Source organism: Chlorocebus sabaeus, chromosome 20, assembly GCF_047675955.1.
Source record: "Chlorocebus sabaeus isolate Y175 chromosome 20, mChlSab1.0.hap1, whole genome shotgun sequence".
NCBI classification, from domain to species: Eukaryota; Metazoa; Chordata; class Mammalia; order Primates; family Cercopithecidae; genus Chlorocebus; species Chlorocebus sabaeus.
Window position 1 is genome coordinate 57,884,442 of NC_132923.1, and position 22,513 is coordinate 57,906,954.

At 33.3% G+C, this 22,513-nt stretch overlaps 1 protein-coding gene across 1 annotated transcript in view; it reads left to right on the forward strand.

The window, feature by feature from the left end:
• ADGRL4 (adhesion G protein-coupled receptor L4) overlaps positions 1–22,513 on the forward strand; it is a 118,027-nt gene that overhangs the window by 80,144 nt on the left and 15,370 nt on the right. Inside the window, exons 9-12 of the mRNA XM_007978197.3 lie at positions 4,427–4,600; positions 5,900–6,103; positions 8,248–8,468; positions 8,597–8,663. Of these exons, the coding sequence (XP_007976388.3) occupies positions 4,427–4,600; positions 5,900–6,103; positions 8,248–8,468; positions 8,597–8,663 (666 nt within the window). The remainder of the gene's footprint in view (positions 1–4,426; positions 4,601–5,899; positions 6,104–8,247; positions 8,469–8,596; positions 8,664–22,513) is intronic.

A 22,513-nucleotide genomic window follows, 5' to 3' on the forward strand; every position in this document is an offset into this window, starting at 1 on the left:
TTCCATTTGAAGTACCTTGAAGTTGAGCAATTATATTTGCATTATTATGGGAGAAAAGGGGCTTTCTAAAAAAAAATAATATATTTGCTTACACACAATACAAACATGCCACTGTTAAGTAAAAACATCAAAGGTAGAGAGAAACTAAATGTATAAAAAATGCAAGTAAAAAATAGCTCAAACTTAAATAATGGTAAGCATCATTTTGAGGGAAAAAGAAAATGTGAAATTGTTTAAGACTGGAAACCAAACTTAGACTTCTATTTAAGATGCTAAATGCAAAATACACTTTTAATACTAGAAACTAAACACTGTTCTTTTACATGGTCTGATGGTTTTTCTGTTTTTTATCAGTAAAATGTTTTGACATCTAAAGAGTTGCCAAGAACAACCCACTTCACCAATCCCTGTTTGACAAAGACACAAAACAAAACGCATATTTAAACAAAAACTCTTCACAGTAATTTCTGGGAAAACTTAATTGCTCTTATCTGCCTTTCTGCTCAAATGTATTTTCCATTCAAAGTAATGACTGTTATGAAATTTCACCACTCTTCTCTGACAATAGACCTACTTAGTCTCTAGTTCCTTCTCTCTGAGAATGAAATTTTGGTCCCATTTTTTCACCGGAGAAAATAAAAACTATCTCATAAGTAATATCTTCAGTGTCCTGGTTCCCTGATAATTTATCTGTGATTTGACTGATTGATACATACTTCTACAGTACCTCAGAAGAATAGTAACACTAATTATAGTAATATTAACAATTATCATAGCAATCAATAATTACATAGTGCTTGGATTAGAAACCAGGCAGTATTCTAAGTTTTTTACTAAAAACAAACAAACACACAAAAAACTCATTTAATGCTTACAAAAGCCATATGAAGTACATACTATTATTACTATTTTATAGATGAGGAAACTGAGCCTGTGAGATTAAATAATTTGCTCATGGTCACTCAACAATTAACTGGTAGAAAAAGGTTTCAAGCCCCTGCAGCCTTCCTCCATAGTCCATGCTCTCAAAAACTATGATACTCCTGGCCAGTTTGGTCCACTACATCCATCCCAGTCTACTTCCCAAGAAATTATGCTCCATCCACCATCTCATCTTTCCTGGATCTCTCCACATTGGTGTCAGTGTCTCAGTTAATAAAAAGACTCAAGTCTCCGCCTCATAAAAAAATGAAACCATTCCCCTTTGGTACTGGATCATCTTCAACCAAAAAACCAAAAAATGGTAACTCCTCTTATCCTAAGCTTCTAAAAAGTAGATGTAATCTGCTGACTTCCATCTATGGAAGATTCAGATTTAGTTTTCTTACACACATCTTCTGTTGTGATATACACACTCTCTCAACCATCCATCCAGTCATGCTTACTTCCAATTTTTGGTTAAATCGATTTTCAATGTTTATAATACTATAAATTGGTGTGTTATTCACAACTAAATCATGGAGTTCCGTCATTTTCCTGGTGTTAATAAATTCATTTATTTTCATTTGCTTATATTTCTGTTTATCCATTGTTAATTTGTCTCCAAAATATTTGACAGAATTATAAATCTCTTTTCAAAACATTCGAACAAGTAAGCTTATCTATCAGCCAGTTTGTTGTCTTGGAGACATCCTTCCAAAGGCTCTGTAGCCTTGACGCTGTCTGGATGATCTACCCCTGGGTCATTTATCAGCCTGGGCATGCCTTCCCTTCCCCCCATCATTTTCACATATCATTCACCATTCACCTCACTCCTCTCCTATGTCAGATGCCATGTTTCCTCCAGCAATGTCTTCCTCTTTCTTAGTTTATATATATATTTTGGTGGCATATTCTCCAGTGGCTGCTTGAGAGAGGAAACAGAGAAGGTCAATTTTTTAAGCTCTTGCATTATTAGGTTTTATATAAATATGCAAATATATACACACACACAAATATATTTTCCTACCTTACCCCTATACTTGTTAGATAAATACCATGTACAGAGTTATGTTTTATTCTCAGATCTTTCTACACCTTGTTCATGTGTGTTCCAGCTTTCAAGGGTAACCTGGAGAAGTTGAATGCAATTAATTATTTTAATTAAAATGTATTGTCTTTTGAATGCAATCAGTCTCTTTCTCTTTATCTCTCTCTTAAAGTTTTGGAATCTTTATTCTTGGTATTCCAAAATCTTTTAGATATACTTTGGTGTGAATCTTCCTTCATTAATTGCAGTAAACATCTTGTGAGTCTGTTCAGTCTGAAAATGTATGGTCTTCAACTTTGGGGAATTTTCTACAATGATTTCTTTGATAATCTCTCCCTGTCCAGTATCTCTGCTCTCTTTTTCTGTTCCTCTTAGTATGTATTAGACTTCCCAGCTGAGCTTCTAATATTTGGAGTTTTTAAACTTTTTCATTCCTATTTTTAATTTTTCTCGTAACTTTTTTTATTTTTACTTTATACTTTATTTTCACTGAGAAACTTTATTTTTTCAATCCTGATTTTATTTAATGGGAATAGTATCTCATCTCTCTGAGATATTATTAATATATTTTTTAAAAAAACCTCTTTTCTGCTCCCTGCGTCATCTTGCTCTTGACTTTCTTTGTTTGGATCGTTCACCGTGGTTCCCTGTCTTTCTTGTTGGAGCTTGTCCTCAGATGTCTGGGGGTTCGTGACCACCCGTTCCCATTTAATAATGAGACACGGTGTGCACTCCTGGCCTTGTGGCAGTGGTGTGCTTCACTAGAGTTTTCATCAGGCAGGCTCCTGGCCATGGTATTGGAAGATCCTGAATGTCAGTACCCAAAAGCAGTTTATTTTTGGCCAATCAGTTTCTCAGGAAGAAACATTCTTACTTTCCTGTCTACTCCAGACAGAAGTCTGGTTGGAAGGATTAGGAAAATTAAGAAAATGTGGTGGGACATGGTGAAAGATCAGTGTGTAAACAGACCCTCACTTAAGTCTGTTTTTGAATGGTACGCATAATCACAGCTTAGTCTGGCTCCTCAAATCTACAGTCCCTCTGCTTTCTCTAGAATTAGGCACTTCCCAGGCTCTTTTTGAGGCACTAAAAGAATTTCAGTTTTCTTCATATAGTTTGACCTTCTTGACAAACTTCTAGCAATCTCTCCAATTTTAACTCAATTATCTTTCCAGACAAACTCACACTGTTTTTGTCAGTGCTCCAACTATTGACCTAAGGGTTATATTTAACGTCTATTCCATTAAAACAATTATCTTATTGTATTTAAATCATCTGAGTTTCTATCATCCTTGAAGAGCTGATACTTTATCTTTTTGATTGATAATCCTCACTCTTTGAACAGTATATATCATACATTTGACACTCAAGGTACATTTTCTTTAATAAATAGTTGTCTGAAAATTGGAATTTGATTCTATATTACTCCATTTATCAATGTTTAGTCTTAAATACACCTTAAAATAACATGTTTTGGCCTCTTAACATAGCATTTATCTCAGAGCGCGTTTATGAGGGTTGAACTAAACAAAGTAAGAAAGCAAGCACCTAGTTAAGTGTAAATTGTTATATAACTGGAAATAGTTTTTATTTCTACAAGTTCAACATTTTATTGATAAATTATTATTAAACCATACATTAGGTGTGGTGTTATGATTAGTTAATATAAAAGTATGATAAGAACTCCACCGTTTATTGAATAACTGTCACACTGTCTGTGTGTCATCTGTGCCATGTCTGTATCTGATCTTGTCTTCACTATTCTTTACCTCACTTACTGTGCTCTAACTTAACTGGCTTCTACAAGTTTCTGGAATGCCTCTGGTCAGTCTCACTTCAGAGCTTGTCCATTTGCATTTCCAACTGTTTGGAACCCTCTGTTCCCAACAGAGGGACTTGGGACCCAACTTGGGGTCCCAAGTCTGTTGGACCCCCCCCCCCCTTCACTTCATTGAAGTACCTGCTTAGACATAATCTAGGAGACATCCCCTTGGACAACCCTCCATATCACTTTCTTTCTTCTTACCCAGGGTTACTTTTCTCATTGAGTACTTTTTCATCTCTAACTAGAATGTAATGTCAACAATGCAAACAATTTTTTCTCTTTTGTTCACTGTTGTATTTTTAGTACCTGGATTAGTGACAAATATCTGGTCAATACTCAACAAACATGTACTGAATGAAGATGCAAATGAAAATTATGCACTGTGGTAAATGACATATGAATAATTTAATAAAAATTATCACGTTTGTGAGACAAAATTGATGAAATATAGCATTGTTGCAATATAAATTTCCATTCTTCCACATAGCCGCCTTTATTTTTTATAATTTGTTTTGTGTTTCACTGTTAAGGCATTGTTTCAATCACATTAATGGTATTTTAAGTATGACAAAAGCAATACTATGTATGTAACTTTTTATCTTTTTTTCATCAGTAAAATATCTTTTTTTCAGATCACAGATAGGTATAAGAGTCTATGTGCATTTTGGAATTACTCACCCGATACCATGAATGGCACCTGGTCTTCAGAGGGCTGTGAGCTGACATACTCAAATGAGACCCACACCTCATGCCGCTGTAATCACCTGACACATTTTGCAATTTTGATGTCCTCTGGGCCTTCCATTGTAAGAGAACCTTCCCCTTCATATTTATAAATGTTCCTTTTTCTGTTTTTATCCATGTTATTCAAGATAATATTTATTTTTTTATATATTTTTCTTGGGTTTAGATAGCACATTTAGTATAAGAGACAAAACCCCAACAGGATCTTTCTTTCTGTCTGTTTTCCTACCTACCTTCTAGAACATATCTAGTATGCATTTAAAATTATTTCTAGTCTGAGACTTATCTAGTCTGTAATATCTGGTAGATTACATAAAAAATTAGTTTGTAATGCTGCTTTCAAGAGCCATTTGCCCATTTTAATGTATCATGGAATTTAAAGGCACTTTTTTGTGATGACAATGTATTTTCATACATGACAAAGCTCCTGAAAATAAGTCAAATATTCTCAGTCAAATAAGTCAAATATTTTCAGGAGCTTTGTCACGTATGAAAATAAATTGTTTGAAATCATGTATGAAAATACTTATAAGTGTGCTATATTTGCTATAACATCATATTTTTAGCAATGTAGAACCCCACATGATTTTTAAACATGAAGAATCTCTCTAAGGTGAATGATTTCATGATATGTACTTTGCTTTTGAAATATCTTACTTACATTGTATATTTATCACATAATTTCTTATTTTATAGCTCTGTGCTAGCATCTCCATTATATTATATTTATTTATAATCTATCATTAAATATATAAAGTAACCAAATAAATCTACATAAACATAATATCAGTCCTAACGATGATTTTTTCCTGAAGTTAAGCAAATAAACATCTATTCTTTATATAAACATAAGTATTCATCTAGTTAGGATAAAACCAACATTTTATATTTTAAAGTTTCTGAACAATATTGCTTGATAATCCTTATATTCAGCATTGCTAACACCTTTGTTTCATGTGTTTTAGATGAATCACTGCATAGACATAAGACTTAGTCTTACCACTGATAAATCTGTTTTAATTAACCATTTTCACATTACAATAATGGATTGCCTTTCTAATGTAATGAAATTAATGATGATAACATTGTTAAACCATGTACTAATACTAATACTATGCCTAGAAAAAAATCGCCAATTACAGAACTGTTAAAGTGCTACATGATTTACATCAGATTTATGTGGATATTGAGGATTTTCAAAAGTACAAAATTTTTCTCATCTAAATGCATATTTATAGTTCTACATTTTATGAACATTTTGATTAATGTTTCACCAAAAAAGGAAGTTCATTATATGTTGTAGTTCCTTTGACAAGTTACTGAGTTATTCTTTTAACAGCTTTATTATTATTTTCCCTTAGGGTATTAAAGATTATAATATTCTTACAAGGATCACTCAACTAGGAATAATTATTTCACTGATTTGTCTTGCCATATGCATTTTTACCTTCTGGTTCTTCAGTGAAATTCAAAGCACCAGGACAACTATTCATAAAAATCTTTGTTGTAGCCTATTTCTTGCTGAACTTGTTTTTCTTGTTGGGATCAATACAAATACTAATAAGGTATGTAGGCATCCTAATCTCTATTTTTGTCCTATGATACGTGTACTTTCTTAAATGTGTATGTCATAGAAACATTAATTGTAATTTAGGGTTTAATGGGGCAGACATACTCTATAATTTGTACTTCAGCTATCCTTTCTAAGTCTGATAATGCTAACACAGCTAAGCAAACTACTTATTGAGTCCATTCAGCAAAAAGGGCCCTCATTATGATGAATTATTGGGACAAATTAAAACTTTGCAACAAACTGAATAAATACTTTTCTTGTTGTTCTGTTTTGTTTTTAAATGGACGTTAAACAAAGACCAAGGACAGAGAGAATTAGAAATAAAGTTTATCTTAGAATGGGGACTGAACCTAAATGCAGTCACAGTTTATAGGTTGAAATGTGATAAATTGGTTTTACCTAGTTTCTTTTCTAACTTCTCATTTCCCAAGATTATTGATTTTGAACCATTCGAACCTTCCCAAATGGTTTCATATTGTATTGGTCTGGTCCTCCTAGAAGCAGGTGTTAAGATGGGGTTAAGCATGCAATAGATTTATTAAGGGAATTGCTGGTGAGAGCAAATGGGAAGAGAGAGGCTTGGAAAGCTATCAGGCCAAGATTCAGGTATGATTCTGAGGGAAGAAAAGAAGAGTGGGCAAAAGTGTTCCACACAGTAATGCAGTTCTAAGGAAAAGTCAGCACAAGTGTTAAGGAATCCTCTTGGAAGTCCTTGAGCCAAAATTACCTGTCAGGGAAATCTTTTGTCCCTCAGGAGCAGGATTCCTTTGTAAGAGGAATCCTTTGTTTCTCACAGCAATAACCCTACTGTGCTCTGTCATGGGCTGGCAGCAGCCTATGAGAAGTGGGAAGAGCAATGGATTTCCTACAGCTGCAGCTGAAGCCTTAGGTCAGTTGCACCCCTTGCAGTTGGATATTGGAGAAGTGTATTCTCATGACCACAAAAAGTGAAATTGCCTCCATATTTCCATTCTTAGAAATCTTTCAAAGACTGAAACTAACAATCAGTTAGCAAGGTTTTCTTCTGAAGTAGATGGCAAGAAGTGTTTATTTTAAATAGTATACACCAGACTGTAAACTCCTTATCTGTTTTTATGTTTTACAGTGGTATTCGTAACACTTTCCAATTTTATGTATCTCCCACTATCCTACAATGCCTAGTTCCTCTTTCAGTTACCTTCCACCATTATCTTCACCCCAAAACTACTCCTTACAGTGTTTACTTTCAACTACTTTTCACCTATTAAATTTGTCCCATTTTTCCAGTCATATCTTAAATCCCACTTCCTCGCTAGTGATTTCCAAATTTTAATTGCCAATGATCTTTCTGTTCCCCAGCCTTATAGAGTACTCTCTAACATATTTTAGTATGTCATATCATTAATCTTGAATTATAGTTTTTTTTTTAAATGGGATAGGTACATAAGTATGTATTATGTTATCTCTCCCATGATATATACCTTTAGCTTTACTAGTATGGGAAAGTATAACTACTTCTTTTTCTATTATTTCTTATAGGCCTAACTTTAGTTCTAGATGAGAAATAACCACTGAAAAGAATGTTTAAGTGAAAGCCATCTCAAATTTACATGATAATCTTAACAGTTTAAAGTAGTTCTATAATGGATATTTTGATGAAATATATTATTAATCTATTTTGTAAATTTTATTTTTGTCACCTAAGATATTTATTTTATTTTGTTTAGCAGAGTATTGTAAGTCATTTTCATTCTTCGAGCATGAATAAAATAAAGGAAAAGAGAGGTATCTCCAAAACAGAAATCAACTTAAATCCTAACATATTAACCAAGATACCATGGTGTACGTGTGAATAATCCACAATTTATCACATAACATAAATATATAAAAGTTATAATCCTGTGGACAAAAACAGTAACTTAGTTCTATCCCAAGATTAGTTAATATTTCACGTTGATGAAGCACAGTTGTTTTCCTAAATCAGCTAGAACTAGTACATCTTTAAGAACTGACATGATATTTTAATATGATTCATCATTAAAATATGTGGCATACTTTATAGTATAAAGAAAGTTGTGATTTACAGAGCAAGTTGAGATTGTATGTTATGATAATTTTAAAACAAACACTGCCAATTTTTTTTTCTTTGATTTCTAGCTCTTCTGTTCAATCATTGCCGGACTGCTACACTACTTCTTTTTAGCTGCTTTTGCATGGATGTGCATTGAAGGCATACATCTCTATCTCATTGTTGTGGGAGTCATCTACAACAAGGGATTTTTGCACAAGAATTTTTATATCTTTGGCTATCTAAGCCCAGCCGTGGTAGTTGGATTTTCAGCAGCACTAGGATACAGATACTATGGCACAACCAAAGTGTAAGTTAAAATGATTTCATGGGCATTTGAAACACAATTTTGAATGTGCTTTGCATATCTTTGATAATTTTGCTATGTTAAAGTACATGCAAACATGTTTATAGATTAATCTTTTATTTACTTTTCAGATGTTGGCTTAGCACAGAAAACAACTTTATTTGGAGTTTTATAGGACCAGCATGCCTAATCATTCTTGTATGTATATATAAAATTGTTAATACAATTCAAAAAAGTGATGATTATAGGGTGCTTAAAATTTCCAGCAATAAGGTGTTATTTTTTAAAAAAGAATTTGAATGTTTTACAGTATATCACTTATCAGCATTTTACACATATTGTAATTGAAAAATACATGTATATCTTGTAAATTCAAAGCTATTACAATTCGTTTGCCCCTCTTGATGGAGGATAGATGTCTGCATAACAAAGAGGAAAAAGCATTTTTCACTTATCAGTATATCTTGGCATACTTCAACACAGAGAGTGTGCCAACCAGCTGATAATCTGGCATTTTAGATGTTTACATTATTTAATCTTTTATCGATGATCGGTCATCTTTGAAGATTAGACTGTCATCTTTATAGTTTTATCATCTTTATGTACCCTGTCATCATAAAGTGATTTTAAACTAAATTGCAACATCAGAGACAAGAACTCGCTATTTCTTATGAACAGACAAGTCATATATTGAGATAGTCCTATTTCAGCAAGGAAGAGGGCCTTTTAATTCTTATTGGAAGTGGTTTCAAACCTACAAATTTGGCAGGTATTATATGTTCCATTATAAATAAAGACATTTTTATATGTCTGAAGAGCATTTCTAAGTGCTGAAAGTTTTCAACAGTCTTTCTGAATATAATAGTCTGTCAATGAATCTGGGAGGTCTGACAAGACTCTAGAGTGGAATGAATTGTCAGTAGAGAAGTTATGGCAATATTTTGGACAACTTTGTTCCATATGTGTTGACCATAGGCTAGTCATCTTTTTGAATTTCTTTTTCTCTCTTCCTCTTTCCTTTGAGTTTTTTGTGGTTATGAGGGTACTGCTAAATGGAGAAAGACCTGAAATGCAAAGCAGAGAATTTTCATCAAGCTTTATTTTGCAATGGTGTGGGTGAAATCAAGTGCATTCATAAACTGTACTTTCTACTCATCACAAAAACTCATTTATAATTCTCACAATAAATCAAACAGTATTTTATAAAAGAAAAGCCAAGGGCCAGATTTAAGCTAAAGCAATTTGAGTTAATTTATTATAGCTCCAAAATTTCCAACCCACATAAGAATATAAAATGGTGTCCCACTCACATATTTTTATGGATTGCTCTGATGTGAGTATTTCATGTGATGACATATTCTGCATATCCTAATTTTACTGATTTCCTCACCATAGGAAAATCCATCTTTGCCATTGTTTTGTACAAGTCAAAGGTCCGTGGAGCAATGACTCTTACTGTTTGGATAAAAAGTAGCATGACAGAAATTATCCTGAAACAACAAAAACAGGAGCATACTTCTCTAAAATAAGACAGGGAAGTGTTCTCTGAAATAGTTTTTAACAGTTGCTTATGTAAGGCTAATTTGGATTATTTTATAGTAAGATACAGAGAATTTAGATGAAATTACTTAAAAATGAGTCCTGTAAACTTTTCTCGAGGTCTAAATGAACACCGTCACATTGTTCTAGTCTGGAGTTAATGAGCCAATTTATCTCCCATACAGTCTCTGTATGATAATCATTTCCAGGTTAACCAGAGGGTCAGGCTGCTTAAAAAATGAGCTAGGCCCCTCAGTTTTACTCTAAAATTAAATATTTCTCATCTTTTATGATATCTTCTTTAAATACTAAGAAATTATTAGATAATTATTGAATCAAAGTGAATTATTTTTCTCCAGTTATCTTTGTTCTTCTGTGCTAATGCTTGCATATTGCTATTATTATTAAGTTGTGTAACACAATGTTAGATGACATTTTTTCTGTTGCCCATGAATAGTATCTAGCCCAAAGATAAAGTCAAAGAGATATTGAACACCAAACATATAAAAAAGAACCACTGATAGTTTAGGCCTGACTCTTCCCAAGCGTCACACAATTAAAGAAAAGGACCAGCTATAGCCCTGTGAGAGGACTGGGGAAGGGAGCTTAGTGGGTGATGTCTCAGAGTTAGCATGCTTGGCCTTTAGGGAAGGACAATGTTCTCCATTAGAAGTTTTTCTTTTATCTACCGATAAGAAAAAATGATGGTGTTTCCCAACCCCCTGAAGACAAGATGTGGAAGAATACTCAAAAAAGTTTGCAGAGCATGGAATCAAAATAGTAAGAGTAAAATTATCATCCTGGTCTCACATTGCTAGAATGACTGTAGAATTTTCATGTGTCCCTGGGATATAAGAATACCAGATTATGATGAGCTTTTTTTATGAGAATTTGGCATATATCCCCTGATTTCGAGCCAAATGTGAACCTAGAGACTAGCACCTGCTTTTGTATGGAGTTTCCTGCAGGCGATGTGCTTACTGGATTATTCTTCAACAGCAGGGGCAGAAAAGATTATTATACAGTGTCCCTAGTAATAAAATGATGGGGCAAAACACAAAGACTTGAGCTATTCTATATGCACAGATAAGTTGGAGAAATGGAAAGAAGTTGCAGGGCTGCCTAGGTCATGTGAAGATATGTACAATGAAGAGAATGAGTTGAATGGACATATGAATATTCGTCTTTGACAAATAGAAGAGACCAAGATGGAAATGAAATACTGTGATCACCAAGTAAATTATACATACCATCAAAGTGAAGACTGTCTCTTAAGCCAAGACTAGCAATGGTAATAAGAACTAGACTAAACCGAAATGATATCATGCAGCTCCCCCATAACAACAGGTGGTCAGATCCTTCTACCCTCCCAAGCACAGAGTTGTGGAGCCTTAGCAGTAGAAGACCAGTATCTCAGATCCAGCCACGCTGCCCCTACTCAAACACATATGCTCCAAGTATCTGGAAAGGAAAAAGAAGTAAACACCAAATTTTAAAAAATCTAAAATTACTAAAAGCTATGGCATGTAAATTTATGACAATCCCTGAATTTAACAAAAAAAAAAAAAAAAAAAACATAACTGTTATGTCACAAAAAAAATCTCTACTTCACCAAGTAGGGATTCCTTTTTAAATGGAGTTCAGGTGTTCAAAACTGATCACCACTTGCCATTTTGGGGATAACAATGACCTCCTGATTAGGAGTTTGTCATCCTATGCTTTAGAATATTCTGCTAGGTGAAGACCCAAACCGTATGATTAAGTTCACCATGTTAATTGGGTGCTCTGGGCATGATAGAAAGACAAAGAAAATGTAAGAAATATCTTCTGCCCACTACAGTATGAATGAGAGAAAAAAGACAACACGCATGATAAAGAAAAGTATGTAATTACATATAAGTGATACTGGTGAGATGTGAAGAGATCAGTATATACATCATAGTCATTCAAAAATCTTCATTGAGATGTAGGACCTTGTTTGTGGATGTGACAAGAAGCAGGTTCTACTTTATATGATTGCGAACGGTCAGAGGACTGCAAGTGTGAACTAAAGCAAGCAGCTCTCGTAAGCATGCCAGATTCCTTTTGAGGGAGAACAAGGGCAAAACAAAAAGTAGTTAGCATTGTAAACCAGGCAACACCAGACATCAACTGAAGTGTCATCATTATTCACAGTATTCAAGAATAATCTTTTTAAAATAGATTAATCACTTTTTAGTCCAGATTGTCATTAACTACTAAACAAATTTTTACCTCCACAAATAAACTCATCCATTTCTTCTCCTCCATGTTTATAGTCAGGCCCTTGCTATACCTCACTAGGATGCTAGTATTCAGAACAAAAATAAGAGGTTTTATTTTAATTTATAATTTATTTTATTTTATTTAACTTTCAAGTTCAAGGGTACATGTGCAGATTTGTTATATAAGTAAACTTGTGTCATGGGGGTTTGTTGTATGGACTATTTCATCATGCAGGTATTAAGCCTAGTACCCATTAGTGATTTTACCTGATCTTCTCCATCCTTCCATCTTCTACCCTCAAGTAGGCTCCAATGTCTGTTGTTCCCATCTTTGTGTCCATGTGATCTCATCATTTGGCTTCCACTTATAAGTGAGAGCATGTGGTGTTTGGTTTTCTGTTCCTGCATTAGTTTGCAAAGGATAAAGGCCTCCAGTTCCATCCACGACCCTGCAAAGGACACGAACTCATTCTTTTTATGACTGCACAGTATTCCATGCTGTATATGTACCACATTTTCATTATTCAGTCTACCATTGATGGGCATTTAGTTTATACTGTGTCTTTGCTATTGTGACTAGTGCTGCAGTGAACATGTGTCTTTATGATGGAACAATTTATATTCCTTTGGGTATATACCCAGTAATGGAATTACTGGGTCAAATGGCAGTTCTGTTTTTAGGTCTTTGAGGAATCACCACCATGTCTTTCACAATGGTTGAACTAATTTATACTCCCACCAACAGTGTATAACCATTCCTTTTTCTCCCCAACTTCACCAGCATCTGTAATTTTTTCACCTTTAATAATAGGCATTCTGACTGGTGTGAGATGATATCTCATTGTGGTTTTGATTTGCATTGCTCTTACAATTAGTAACAGCGAACATTTTTTCATATGCTTGTTGGCCGTGTTTATGTCTCCTTTTGAGCAGTGTCTCTTCATGTCCCTTGCCCACATTTTAATGGGGTTGTTTGGTTTTTTCTTCTAAATTTGTTTAAGTTCCTCATGGGTTCTGAAATAAGACTTTTGCCAGATGTATAATTTGCAAATATTTTCTTCCATTCCATAGGTTTTCTGCTTACTCTGTTGATAGTTTGTTTTGCTGTGCAGAAGCTTTTTAGCTTAATTAGTTCCCATTTGCCAATTTTTTAAAAGTGTAGGGGTGCCTGACTTATCCTGGCCTGGCATAGCCTTAGGTCCTGTTTATAATTTGGTATCATATTGCCACAGAGTCTGTTCTGGCAGTTTTATGACCTCCTGTTTTAACATTTATGCAGTCAGCTGTTGTTTCTAAACTAGCAATCCCCAACTTTTTGGCACGAGGGACCAGTTTTGTGGAAGACAATTTTTCCACAGATTGTTGGGGAGGGGTAATTGGCATTAGATTCTCATAAGGAGCAGGTAGCTTAGATCCCTTGCATGGACATTTCACAATAGGGCTTGCCCTCCTATAAGAAGCTAATGCTGCTGCTGATATGACAGGATGGGGAGCTCAGGTGGTACTGGTTCATGGCCTGGGGTTTGGGGATCTCTTGTCTAAGCTGTAAAAGAGTGGGTATAACAAGGTGTTTTTGACCTTCCAACTCATCATGTCCAGGAACTCAGTTTTCAGGTTTTTCTGGGGTCTCCTTGGCACACTGAGTCTATTCAGTTGATGAAGGGCTTCAAATTTTATTTTTAGTTTACATCTCAATCATAGAGCTATGCTTTTCTTGATTTATTTACTGCATCTTACTCAAGAATCATCTTGCTCAATAATCAGTGCCACGGTGCTGCACAACCTTAGGAGTCACAGTTCAATTGCAATATGGTCTTCAAGGAGCTGCATTCACGTTGGAATCTCTGTGAGTGATGGACTCTGGAACTCTAAAACTTTGTGGCCCTCTTTTTGGTCACCCTGCAGTATAGAAGTGCCTAGTAAGTCTTCAGTAATTATGTGTATGTTTTAATTGAGCCACTAAAAATATCCATGGTAATAAATGAGGAAGCAAGATTAAGTGATCTTTCTGAAGTTATTTTTCAACCCCTAGCCTTGGGTTCCTAATATACACATGAAGTGAATGATGCCAGCCCTACATAACACGACTACGGTAAAAACAACAGCAACAATATTAACTTATTTTTTAACAATTAAGAAAGGAAAATACACAACATTCTGGAGAATAATCTTATGGCATTCCTATACCTAATTTAATACATTTTAGTATTAAAATTAAATAAAAAGACCAATTTTAAAACCATGATTTTCACAGCAAAATATTATATGCAAGGGAATGTATGTGTAGCCAACTATAGTGTGTGTGTGTGTGTGTGTGTGTGTGTTTAGATCCTGATTTTTAAAATATTGGTGAATAAGTAACAGTATTATAGCAAGAGATGATTATAATACATGTGTGTGTTGCTATATAGAATTTGTTACAAGTCTTTAGTACACTATACCAGAAAAAGTTTAGCTAAAACAAATATGAAATATTGCAAAGAAAACCAATAGAGATGTAATAGAATAAATAATACTTATTTTCCAGAATAAAGACAAATTATAAGTGAAGCTTTGAATTTAAGTAGGTAATTAGGGGCAAATTTTTATGGCCTTATATGAGGGTTAAGACTGCTTTCATCGTTTCTCTGAACAAATCTAGAAAGACTTGTGCTCCAGAAAAGAAATCTCTATAGAGCAATCTTTAATCCTTACAGTTTATCCATAGAGTAAGGACTACTAGAGTAAGAACTGTAGACTAATGCCTTAAATGGTATTTGCTTATTTTTATGAATGGAGCCCTGGGGCTTGCCTGGTTTGGGAATATAATGTAAAATGCCTTTGAGGTAATATGTAAATGAATAAGAAAAGAATTAGTTCAACACTAATGTATTATTATGTATGTTGTTTCAAACAAATATTTAAGCTTTTAATCTGTTCTGATAAGTGTTAACTACTTAGGTATTTGAACAGTAACATGTTCTGCATTGATCTTACTAAAGTACTTCTTCAGGTGTTTGGCTTATTAATATTAAAAATCTCTTAGAATTCTGAAATATGAACCAGTGACCTCATTGATTCTATCTACGAATCACTACATTTAAAATGTTAAGATTGTGACTGTACTTGAAAAGGCCTAGCCTTGCTTTTGAAAGCTTGAGCTGTACAAAAAAGAGGTTTCTAAACCTTTGTAAAGCAAGCTGCAAACTGAAGATAATTTCCATAATTTATTTCTTTATTCAATATTTTTAATCTTCAATGCTCAATTCTTTAAATTAAAACTATGTAAGTGATTAGATTCAAGTACACAACTATAAAGAAGAGTTTGTAAAAATAATTTCACTTTTAAATAGAAACTGAAGTTTCCTATAGACACATTCAGCATTGAAGAATAGCATTTGCTTGATTGAGGCAAATACTAATTAAACTATGTCCAAATAAGGCATTTTATTTAAAAACTGTGAGCTTTCATTTGAATTTAAATCAAAACTCTCATAATTGTGTGTTGCTGTATCATCACTACTCTTACCAACTTCTTTTCAAATCTGACCAGAACTCCACTCATTTTTTGTTGTAACCTCTAATTGTCCTTTATATGTCTACAATCTAATTCCCTTTCACCAGAAAATACTTACTAAACCTACTCAAAATGAATTTTTTATATGACCCTTACAAGATGGGCCACGTTTAGACATATCTGTTATTATGTGAGACATTCTTATTACATTTTTTAATAGCACAAATTGCCAAAGATAGGAAAAATGCAAATATTACAAGACTGTGCAAGGTAAAAATATGAATATGTCATCCTACACTCATTCTCTCTCCATAAATACATTTTTCTTAATATTTACTCTGTATCCTTCTAGACCTCTGCTGTATGTGTATTTGATTGTAAACTCAAAAAACCTGAATTATCTATTATCTGTAATATATCATATTTATTTTTCCTTGTTAGAATATACAGTTCTACCCTCTTTTTATCATGTATGTTATGACTATGTGCTAATTTATTTAATAACTTTCCTAAGGATGAATATTTAATATATTTCCAAAGTTTACTTATTACAAATAATACTGCACAGATCATCTTTATTGCAATATAATTTCATGTAATGTATACATGAAATTATTAGGAACTACTTCTTAAGAAGAAGAAATGCAAGTATATACAGATTTTAAAATTTACAATTTACCCTTCAAAACAATTACTTCAGTTGATAGGTTCACCAGCAATATATGAGAGTGTTCTCTTTCTGACGCTTTTGGCAGCGCTAGATATTATTATCTACTGAGGCAGATAATAAAACTAAATGGTTTGATTGGAGTATATAAACCAAAAAGCATTGTGATAGACTAGGATTCCACAGTAATGGCACAGTTGACACTTTGGACCAAATCTTTGTTGTGGAGGCTGTCCTATCTGTGCCATTATAAGTTTAGAAACATCTATGGTCTCTACTCACTAGATGCCAGTAGCACCACCGCCATTTAAATATGACAACCAAAATTCCCTCTCCGTGTGTCCTCTGGGGGATGATATTCCCAGTTCTCTTCACTGGGAACCACTAGCCTAGACATGGATGTTAAGTATCTTGAATACGATTGTATTTTGCAGACCTCTATAAATAGCATACAATGAGAAAAATCATGAAAATCATGGTTTGGGCACCACGCTTTAGATGTCCATGTTAAAATTATATTAGAAACACTACTCATTGTAATTTTAAATGTTATGGATAATGGCATTAACATTTTAATTACGTGTTTTAATTTAATATCATCATATTTGTTGGGTGCATCTTTCAGTGACCTCTGTGGTTCAAGGCACCTTAATACTCTAATCTTTATCCATATTATGTATTAATAAGTATTTCAGTGCCTGTAACATTTTTCCACTTTTTTCATATTATTCTGTCCTTCTTGAAACAATAGATAGCTGGAATTCAAAATAAGAAAAAGTGGAATTATGAAAAAAAACGTAAATAATACATTGGTAGTTTCAATATGTTCCTATATATGAGAGATATATTCTTACTGGAAATACCTTCAAATGTAATGTCCTTAAGACAGATATTAGAAAATGTCTTAAAAGTTGAATAAACTCATAGAAATTAGGAATCCAAAAAATATTTTTAAAAACTCTTGGGTCTCTAAAGCCCAGTTGGAAATAACTGGTTAAGATGAGATTCATCACTAGTATTTCCTTCTAAATGTAGCTTTATAGTGAAGGATGTTGCATAATGATATGATGAAAGGGAAAAACTACGGATGTTGGTAAAGCAAGATAGTCATTAGAATTATTATTCACTTTACATTCCTATAGTCTTTTAATCTTTACAAAACACTTTTAATATATCTCAGTTAATCTTATTGGAAGCTTCTGTAATACATGCAAATAGAAATAGTGACAGCATTTCATAAAATATGATGTTTTACTAGATTTTTACACTATAATACCGCAATCTTGACTTATCTACTTAAAAATACCTAGAGGAATTCCGTTATTTATAACTTTTTTTTATATATATACTTTATGTTCTAGGGTACATGTGTACAACGTGCAGGTTTGTTGCATATGTATACATGTGCTATGTTGGTGTGCTGCACCCATTAACTCGTCGTTTACATTAGGTATATCTCTTAATGTTATCCCTCCCCCCTCCCCCAACTGCACAATAGGCCCCGGTGAATGAGATCACCTGGACATAGGAAGGGGAACTTTTTGAAGCTGTAGACCAATTGTTTGAAAAGGGCTGATTACACTAAGGCAAGTTATGTGCATTCTTTTGTAGTTAACAGACAAAACTGTCAAGCTCCTATTCACTAAAAATCCATAAAATCCTTAAACTTGGCCAAGAGCACAGTATAGGTTCTGATCATCTTTGGACTTCTGATCATCCTCTGAAAGTAACACGATTTCCTTCCCCAAGCTGATCTACTACAAGAGGGAGACTTTCTTTGAATCAGTCTTTCTTAGCCATTGCAGAGCTCTTGTTCTACACAGCTGAAGATATTTAAACTTCTCCATAAGTGTTTGTCATATCCCTCTGTCCCCTTTAATATTCCCTGCAAAATATGAGTTACAAATTTTGAGAGAATGGACTGTCTGCGTGGCTTGGTCTTGATTTCTTTTTCTCATATGGAAACATTGTGCAGTCTAATTTCAGGGCTTCCCAAGGAATAAACATTTAAGATTCTTTTTGATGCAAAAATCATTCCTCCTAATTGTATCTGATCAAAATGACAACCAGCCCAGGCAAACAGTGACATGTGGATACTTTACCTAGAAGTGCACATTCTAGACCCTGTCTGCTGCTCAGCTTCTTTTTTCACGAGCTCTCCATATTCAGTCACACTGGCTGCTTGACGCGTCCTGAGAGGTTCTGTGTACCTTCCCATCTCAGCACCTCTGCACTAAAACATTCCCTATCACTTCCTTCTGTTCATACCTCCATCTGGTTACCACTCATTTGTCTTTCAGATATCAACTCAAACAACACTTTCCAAGGAAAGTCCTGCTTGACTCATTAGTTCATAATAAATCTCATTGTTAAATTCTTTCATAGAAGCCCATTTTTTCTTTTGGAAAACTTCTATCATTCTGTAATTACACATGTGTTAGTGTGAATAACCTATTAATATCTGTCTTCTCGAAGGAGTACTGTAAGCGCTGTGAAAACAAAACCTTATAGATTTGCTCCCAGTATATTATCTTTAGGGGTCAGCATGTAGAATTCACTCAAGTAACACTGTTGAATGAATAAATGAGTGATGCACCAAGAAAGGTTACTCGGAAATGATATTTCCTTCCCTAAAATGGAAATTTAAAGCAATAAATCATCATGGACATGAAATTATTTTGAAAAAAATTTTCGGAAAAGTATGTGCCAGCATTCATTATAAACTATCACTTTTACTTTATTTACTTTTTTCTTCAGAAATGATTACTGTATCTACCTATATATATCAATCTATCTACCTATGACATGCTTTCAGTAGGAATTTTAATGCTGAGGTTTTACACTGAACTGAATGAAATGAAGTGCTGGCCAGACAATGTCAGAAGTTTTCAAAAGCAATATGGAGAGTGAAGAGTACAAACAATGGGTTCTTTCCATGCCCTGAATTTCTAATATGTAGATGGGGATATATGGTATCAACTTTAGATACAGAGATACTGTTAAAAAACAAAACCAAATTATTAGAGCATTCTTTAAAAGTCAGAAAAGGACAATTCTTAATAATTTGGGGAACAGTCTTACATCTCTTCTATTTTTGCCTTTTAAATGAAAATTTAAATTGGCAATAATTTTAGATATACCTTTGAATTTAATTGCGCATGTTCTGTTTTAGCTTCTCAGCAAGCAACTTATATAAATTTATATTAAAGTTTTTATACCTTAAAGCTTACAGTTTTATAAACTTCCTTTAAAATGTTTGATTCTTACTAACTTCTGTTCTTGTTTACTATTGCAAGTATCTACAAGAAATATTTTTCATTGCTTGTATCTTAATAAGAAAGAGTTCATTCTGTAGTATTCATTGTCACATTACATCAAACAAACAATTACATTGTTGTAAATGCTCTTCACACGCAGTTGTTCTCCCTCACCTTTATTCCCTTCCATGGTTTAAAATCATCTACACTTAAAAACCAGTGATAAAGATAAGCCCATGTAGCTCACTTACTCCCATGTGGGTCACTTTATTCTTCATGGATACAAATGTCCAGTTCTCTCTGTCTTTTGATTCTGTTTTTGAGACTTGTAAATTATTCCCTCAAACACTGAAAAAAAAATACCACTATTAAAATATTCCTAATGGAAACATGTTAAAAATGTGAAGTGCTAATACTATCTTAATGCTTAAAATGATTATGTATTAGGATGGGATTTTAGCCATAATTAAATAGAGCAATTATTTAGCTATAACATGAGGATTAATTTCCCAATAGAGAAATATCCTGCCAACTTGTTGACTAAGAATTTAGTTGTGGCCTACCAGTGTGCCCAAGTCTTCGATTAATGAATTTATATCATAAAATCCATGAATCTTTAGTTTTTGTTAGATGCAAAATATTGAAAGTTGTTCAATGTGTCTATCTACATCAACAGATGTAACTTTATTATTTTTCCCTACTCAGAGTTATTCCTGGAGAATAATTATATTTGGATAATTTTGGCTATATCTCTTAGTTTCTATTGTCATATGTAGTATTCTGTTTCTAAATATATACTATTATGTCACAATCTGCAAAATGTGAGACAAAATAAAAATGTAATTTTTCAAAATGTTTAGTCAAATTAATGGGTAAATGCTCCTTTACAAAGGTTATTAAGGATACCTGGGATTAAAATATAGAGTCTATCCTTCACCATTTTATTTATTCAACAAATGATTATTGAGCATCTTGTATACTCCAAACACTGTTCTAGGCCTTGAGAATACATCGCCGAATAAAACAGAAAACAGTCTTTGTCCTTGTGGACCTTGGATTCTAGATCAGTAGTCATCAAAGAGCATGGTTTGTTTTTGTAAATAGTTTTATTGGGATACAGCCACACTCATTTATTTATGTATTCTCTGCTTTAATGGTGTGGCAGAGTTGAGTAGTTGTGATCAAGGCCATATGGCTCTCAAAACCTCAAACTGTTATTTTCTGGACCTCTACAGAAAATGTTTGCTAACCCCAGCTCTATACTAGAGAAATGTAAGAAAAGGTAGCTATCTGCTCTCATAAAATTCCCAGAATTTCATAACAGATTAATTATGAATATTTTTCTTATATTCCAGGTACTCTGTGGGTTACCCTTTGCAATATAGTTATTTCTTTCTTTCTATAAATTTTTCTTTCTATAAATTTCTTGAAGGTAGCCAGGTTTATGACCTGTAAATTACAGTTCTACCCCAGAGAAGTTTCAACAGAAATGAGGAATTGTTTACACAAATGATAAATGCTCAACATATTCTTGAATTATATCCATTTCAGTACTTATTTTGCTGACATCACTTTAGAAGAAAGTCCTGAAAGTGGAAAATATTTCCCTCCTCTATATTAACAACATATTATCCAAAACTAAAGACTGACAAATGTAAGTTCTGGTATTTTAAGGTGCTATTGACAGGTCCAGTGAAACCATATCACAAAATAATAATTATCCAATTATCCAGTCGTTGAATAAATATACATTACATGTATTTTTGGTCACTTCAAATTTTGAAGACAATATGGAAGAACCATAATTCTGTATATGTGTTATAACCATTACTGATAATAATTGATGTTTATTGAGAACTTAAATATTGGGCACTCTTTGGAGTACTTTACATTAGTTATATAATTTAATACACACAAACAACCTAAAAGTACCAATACTATCCATGTTTTACACACAAGGAAAGCAAGATGCAAATAATTAAATATATTAACTTTCTCGTAAGTATGAGAACTGGAATTTGAACCTATGAGTGTGGCTCTAAAGTCCATTTAGTCTATTTATTTTGAAGGTGCATTTGTTGCTTTCTTAAAACTGTCATATCATATAAGAAAGTGGTTTTCAACCGTTTTTGACTAAACACCCATCAGTAAAAAGTAGGCACCTCACTAAATGTGTGTTTTATATCTTGAAAATGTCTATCATTTATTAGTTTACTAATATTTATGTAAATTATCTTATACAGTATATAATGTATATTGTAAGACATAGTTTAAAATATACATTCAAAGAATGAAAGATGAAATAACAATATTTAAAATAGATCAATATGATTCTCACTAAAATATTAGCATTTCATTTTTTTAAATGAAATATTGATTATACTTTAAATGCAGCAATTCAAAGGTATAGATCTAAGTTCAATACTTGGTTTAAATGACTATCGGGAGCTGCAACCTCAAAAATACATTAAATCTGTACTTTCACATCAGGTGTAGCAGATCTACAACTCTGGGTACTCTGTTCTAATACTTATTTCTTCAAATCTTCAGTAATGTTTTATTATTGCACTTTCTAGAAGTTTTTAATGGAGTATATAAAGAAATACATTGAAATTTGGTGCCATTATTTTATTTGTTTTCCATGTATTCCTTCATGGGTTATTATATTATGTTCCATGTATTATTTTAGTTAATTTTATCATGAAGAACAGAGATTTTCTTCAATAGTATATGATTTTTTTTTTCTTTTTTTTTTTTGACAGAGTCTCGCTCTGTCGCCAGGCTAGAGTGCAGTGGCGTGATCTCGGCTCACTGCAACCTACGCCTCCCAGGTTCAAGCAATTCTC